This window comes from Corvus brachyrhynchos, unplaced genomic scaffold, assembly GCF_000691975.1.
Source record: "Corvus brachyrhynchos isolate BGI_N302 unplaced genomic scaffold, ASM69197v1 scaffold395, whole genome shotgun sequence".
Lineage (NCBI taxonomy): Eukaryota > Metazoa > Chordata > Aves > Passeriformes > Corvidae > Corvus > Corvus brachyrhynchos.
The window spans coordinates 449,916-455,929 of record NW_008238340.1 but is presented as its reverse complement, the minus strand read 5'-3'; the positions used below and the strand labels follow the sequence as shown (position 1 = coordinate 455,929).

At 43.2% G+C, this 6,014-nt stretch overlaps 1 protein-coding gene and 1 long non-coding RNA gene across 2 annotated transcripts; one reads left to right on the top strand and one right to left on the bottom strand.

The window, feature by feature from the left end:
• Positions 1-2: 2 nt before the first annotated feature.
• KIAA2013 (KIAA2013 ortholog) lies at positions 3-4,325 on the top strand. The gene is made up of 2 exons (XM_008634253.2): positions 3-249; positions 997-4,325. Exons 1-2 carry the CDS (start codon positions 3-5, stop codon positions 1,854-1,856), a joined length of 1,107 nt encoding a protein of 368 aa, XP_008632475.1. The 3' UTR covers positions 1,857-4,325.
• Positions 4,326-4,874: 549 nt separating this feature from the next.
• Positions 4,875-5,300, bottom strand: LOC108446903. Its single transcript, XR_001862239.1, has 2 exons — positions 5,261-5,300; positions 4,875-5,146 (listed from the first exon to the last, which is right to left on the bottom strand). It is a non-coding gene; the product is annotated as an uncharacterized LOC108446903 (long non-coding RNA).
• Positions 5,301-6,014: the final 714 nt, after the last annotated feature.

Genomic DNA, 6,014 nt, shown 5'->3' with positions numbered 1-6,014 from the left:
AGATGGTGCTGGTGGTGGTGGCTGCCAAGAAACTCGTGAGCCGGGTGCAGGTTGCGCCCAAGTCGCACTTTGACGAAACCGTGCTGTCCGTGGTGTACACCTCGGAGCCCATCGAGGTCTCCAGGCTGGAGGAGACCTTCAGCAAGCTGAGGGAAGCAGCCAAGAAAGAGATGCTGGAGGTGATGCAGATGGGGGTGGAAGATCTTTTCCAGGAGCACCAGCAGACCTGGTCTGACTTGTTCATTTCAGGTAAGTAAAGTGATGCTCAACTTCCACGGGATTGCTTTAGAGGGTGGCTGAACGCTCAGTGTCCTGGTTGCTGTAAGGTCTCCAGAGGCTCTGGTCTTCCTGATGGGTTGTGGGATAGTAAAACAGTGTTCCTGGTTTGGAACCCAGCTTGCCTTACAGGAGCACACCTGACTACATATAGGAAATGATACAGAAAATATCATAGAAATGATACAGAAAATACAGAAAATGAGAAGGAACATTTATAATCATGATTCTGTGTGTGCTGCTCTTCTTGGCTTCAGGAACTTCACTGATTTGCTGTGCATGTCAGTTGGAAATAAAGTTGACCTTTAGCAATAGCATAAAAGACAGATTCTCTATGGAAGTTAAGGGCCATCGTACAAAGATGCTTTTTCTTAAGGTTTTAATGTCTTACATAAAAGAGTAGCTGCCCAAATAATGTAGAACTTGTTATTTTTTAAAAAGATTTGACAGATCATTCTTGCAGTCATGATGACTGCCCTGTAAAGCATCTGTATATTAAATTAGCTTTGTCTTTAGTGGGAGCTTAGCTTCCAAACTCCCAAGTAGCAGAGAGAGCATCTTCTTAGAGAAACACATGAAAACATTTCACTTTGGTGTTTTATGGACAAAGGTTTCTTAGATGTTATAAAGAACACCTGTGTATTGAACATCAACATGCACGTTTGATCTTCTTTTCCTCCTAGTTAATGTCTGACTATTAGTTGTTTTCTTTTGCTACAGGGATTGAAATGAGAAAGATCACAGATGCACATACCCCATCCAGTGAGACTGTCAACATGACCCTCTACTACGTGCTGTCAACTGTGCCAGCCCCCCTGCTAGACCCGCTCATCGGTGGTGAGGACAGGGAGAAGATTGAAGCCAGCCTGAACTATGCTGACCACTGCTTCAGTGGCCATGCGACCATGCACGCCGAGAACCTGTGGCCACCAAAGCTGACCAGTGTCACCCAGATCCTGCAGCTCTCAGACCTGTGGAAGCTAACTCTCCAGAAACGGGGATGCAAGGGTCTTGTGACAGCTGGAGTCCATGGACTCATGCAGGGAATGGTGCTTAGTTTTGGGGGTCTGCAGTTCACAGAAAACCACCTTCAGTTTCAGGCTGACCCTGACGTACTTCATAACAGCTATTCCTTACGTGGGATCCATTACAATAAGGACTTGATCAATTTAGCTGTTCTCCTGGATGCTGAAGGAAAGCCCTTCTTGCATGTGTCTGTGAAATTCCAGGACAAGCCTGTCAGACTGTATGCGTGCGAGGCAGGCTGTATGAATGAGCCTGTGGAGCTGACCTCAGAGGCACGAGGTCACACCTTCCCTGTCATGGTGACTCAACCCATCACACCACTGCTTTATATATCAACAGATTTGGTCCACTTGCAGGACCTGAGACACACACTTCACCTAAAAGCTATTCTGGCTCATGAGGAACACATGGCCAAGCAATACCCAGGCTTACCCTTCCTGTTCTGGTTCAGTGTGGCCTCCTTAATTACTTTGTTTCACTTGTTTCTGTTCAAACTCATCTACAATGAATATTGTGGGCCGGGAGCCAAGCCACTCTTCAGGAGTAAGGTATAAGGCTGCTGCTTTTGGCTGCTTCCACTGTGTTGTCAGCCTTATGTTGTGTCAGCTGTGCCTGGGCAGGCTCTGTCTTGGACTGTGATGATTTTCAGTCTCTCTTGCAACAAGAGATCTGTGACCTCTTGCAAGAAGGAGGATTAGGGCAGGGACTGGAGCAGTAGGGCTCCATTACGAAATCATTAGGAAAGATAAACTCATTGTCTGTCCTTAGACATTTGTGAGGCTGCAGGTGGAGGCAGACACAGCTTTCTGTCTTTTTTTCACACATTAGCGTAGGACACTGCTTGTTTCTAGGCCAGCAGTTGCAGTTGTGTCATGAGATGATGTTTCTTTTTATTCAGTACCAGAAAGCATATGAGAGAGCTGCTGTACTTGTCTGTACTGCTGTGTGGAGACCTGCACACCTGCCTGCCTGCCCTGAACATGTGACGTGTCACACAGGAACACCCAAAGGCGGGCTGCTGTTCTGAGGTGAAGGTGCCAACTTGCTGGGACTCGTGGTACATGTTCATATTATAGACACTGTGCAGTCCTCTATCAAACCACACTTACCACCATCATTTTGGGAAGATGCTAATTGGTGTTTCTCCCAGTCAGACAAAATACAAAGCTGTGTTAAGGAAAGTACTGAGTGCTTTTTACTGTGAGTTGGAGGTTCTGGCTTCAAACTTTCATGCGTCTTACCTGGGTATAAAGAATTTCAAGTTGTTTTGAGTTGCCTTGGAAAACTTATTTGCTGTAAAAGCTTAGCACAGAATAGACAGTAGATGGTGAGTTCTGCTCTTAGTACTGGGACTTTCTGATTGTGTGTTGATAGGAAGTGGAAATGCAAGACCAGACTGGATTTGCTTTGTGAGCTAGTTGTGCTTTTCAGAGGCTTCCCTCCTGAGGGCTGAACAGAGTTAAATGTAGGTTACGTTTAAAAAAAAAATGAGATGATAGTTAAATAGAGCTGTCAGAGGAAAAGTTCTAGCTTTAGATTGCCCTGTTATTCAAAATTATAAAAACAAATTCAATTTTGGATAGCTAAGGCTGAACAGAAGGTATTGAACTAAACTTGACAGTTGGTATGTAAGGGGTGTTTAAAGTGAGTTGGAAATTTCCATGTCAATTCACTGGCTTTGTCATGTTGAGCAGTGGAGATCAAGCCTGATCCCAAGCAGGTCTGAATACCTGTGATCCAATAAAAGAATGAGTGGGAGGTGCTTGTAGCTAGACTAACTAACCTAGGAAGAGGTAGGATAGAAATGTGTATCAGACAACTGCAGTTACAAGCCTCTGATCATGATCAAAAAAAACCTCAGTGCAAAGGGAGGAAGGGGTTAGGAGGTGATGTCAGTTACTGTGTAACAGCTGTGCCCTGACATGCGCCTGAAATGTGTCCTTGGAATTATGTAATTATGTCCTTTCACTGTTGTCTATCCAGTTGCCTTTGTCATCTCCAAGACTTGCCTTCTGCCTTTTACCAAGTGACTTGTTAACCATTGCTACAGGTGACTGCCCCGACTCTTCTCACTGAAGTGCCCAGAAGCTTCACAGCCACAGCCCAGGGCTGACCTGACACCTCGTCCTCCTGGGCACTGCAGAGCAAACAACTCTGCTGCCTCGTCTTAGTTGGATCTACTTCAAATGAAAGTGATGCAGAACTTGATTCCAGAAACAGGGAAGAAGTGGAAGCCAGCTGAAGCTCAGAATCTGTAGCAGTAAGCAAGATAGATGGTGTTGAAATTAACACCCTGTTCCATTAATTGAATGGGAACATCCCTGTGTCCAAATGAACTTAGTCCTGCTTTCAGCCTCCATTTGCACAAGACACCTGACAATTTTGCAGCTGAGAACAAGGACCATTTGAAAGCAACAATCCTTTTGTGCCTTGCTATGACAGGAATCTGAGACTTGGAAGGTGTGGTGATTCAGTAGTTTATCCCAGAAGCTTGTGTAACAGATGTTTCCTTTCCCTGTAAGCTGTTCAGTTCCCTAGAACTAATCCATTTGGTGAAAAAACTTGAAGATATACTAAGTCCTTTGATATTTTGATTTGGATTTTTTCAATTCTACAGAAAAATAAAGGATGATGATTTCTTTCTGAGAGTTAACTAGAAAACTTTAGTGTAACTTCCTTTCTGGTATAGTTTTTATTTATTGCTTGGGGGGAGGGGGAGTATGTTAATTTTTCCTTCACTTCAGTAACAGTCAATTGAATTGTCGATATCTAAGTTCTCGTAACAGGTTTTTCAGCATTTATAATTGTAGAGTGCAAAATCAATTTAATGAAGCTGTTTTCTGGATATACACTTGGAAATGCTGGTCTGCAGGTTTCTTATTCTAAGCCTATTGAGACTTTGTGCATTGAATTTGTTTTGGATATGGGGGAAGACATCTCACTTTCTAGTGACTTACAGGCTGTTTGGTTTTAAAATACCAAAGCTGTTGTTTCTAAATAAATATCTTTCAGTCTGATCTGACTGCTGAAGTGTGGTTGGGTTTTTTATTGGTTTTGTCTCTGTTCTCTCCTGCCTTTGCTCCCCACCCAGTTTAGACAAGCAGAGCCTTGTGTTACATCTGTGGCCAGTACTGACTGCAAATACAGTGTGGAAAATAATATATAAATGGATATAAGCCAGGAACAGACAATCTGGAAGGCACAACAAGGGATAAAAACACACAGGGTAATGCTCATCTCTCTTTCCTTTCTCAGTATAACCTTTTTCTATCCTGAGGAGTGAAGGCCAAGCTTTACTTTGAAGAACACCGAAACAATCCCAGGGAACCATCAAGCAGCAGATTTAACAGCCATCCAGCAAGTAATGAATTTTCCTTGGTGGTCCCAAGGAAAAACTGGGTCAGGATTTAACTTCAGATTTTCAGAGGGGTTACTATCTGGTTTCAGATGAAAAACATCCCTCAGAAAAGCAGATTTCAGTGTCTGTAACTTTTCTGCAGACAATTCCATTTACTAGTTGGTATAGCAGAGTTACTGCCCTTCAGGGGAATAAAGACAGGGAAACAACAGAGTCCATTATAAATTGTACACAGGTACACTGTGTATTTAAGGAGATATTTGCTATTCTGCTTTAACAGAACATACCAGAAGCTCCTTCTCTTTCTCACTGAAGTTCCATGAGCTGCTTAGTTTCTGTGAAACATCTGGCATGAAGATGATAAGAGCTTCCAGGGGGCTATTTCCAAGCCACCATGGTATCAGCTGGAGGCCGAGCCATTTGATGTTCCCTGGCAGAATTGCCAGCAGCATGATGCCCACGGAGTCCAAGGAAGACTGTTTAGGCCTGGAAAAGATGGATAAGCTATCATCACATAAAGCATGAATAGAACAAAAAACAAAACAGCTTTGAGAGGGTTTTACATTTGTAGTGGTTTGGTTCAAAATATCCATTACTTACTAATTTTCCTTCTGTGAGATAAGAATTAGGAGAAAGCAAAGCAGGCACAAAACTTAAAAGAATATAAAGAAGTTTATTAACAGACCTAAAAGAAAGAAAAAAATGTCAGACTAAACCTTCAGAACACTTCTCTTCCCCCCACCTTTCTCCCTTCTCCCACTGACAACGTAAAAAGACAACCCTTGAGATTTTTTTTCAGTCAGTTTACCACCTCTATAATAATCTCTTCAGTTCACTTAGGGGGAGGAGTCTCTCTTGCTCATGCTATGGAGACATCTCCACAAGAAACAGTTCTCTCATGGCTTCAATGTCACAGCAAGACAGCTGCCCGGGTTGGTTCTCTGCTCACATGTGAAAGTCCCTTCCCTCAACTTACAGCTTTCCCCACAACTGTTTTTGAGGGTCCAGTCTTGAGCTAATGGGGTACCATTTTAAGGTTGAGCTGTTCAGAAGCAAAGGTTCTCTTCACCCATCTCTGGGAGCATGTTCATCTCTAGGAACAGAGGTCTTCTTCTTTTTCCCTGAGAGGTAAGGGTCTTCATCACTTCATCTCTCTCTCTGTTCAAGCTTCTCATCAAATCACATCTACTTCATTTGCTTATTTCAGCACAGGTGCTTTTGCTCACAATTGCAATTTGAACGCTCCACCCCCCATGCTTCATGAAATTACAGCGGGTACTCTGATGTATCATAGTCCATCACCATAGCTTTACAACAGAATTTCAGCTTCTAGGTTTGAAGCATCTCCTCTTTC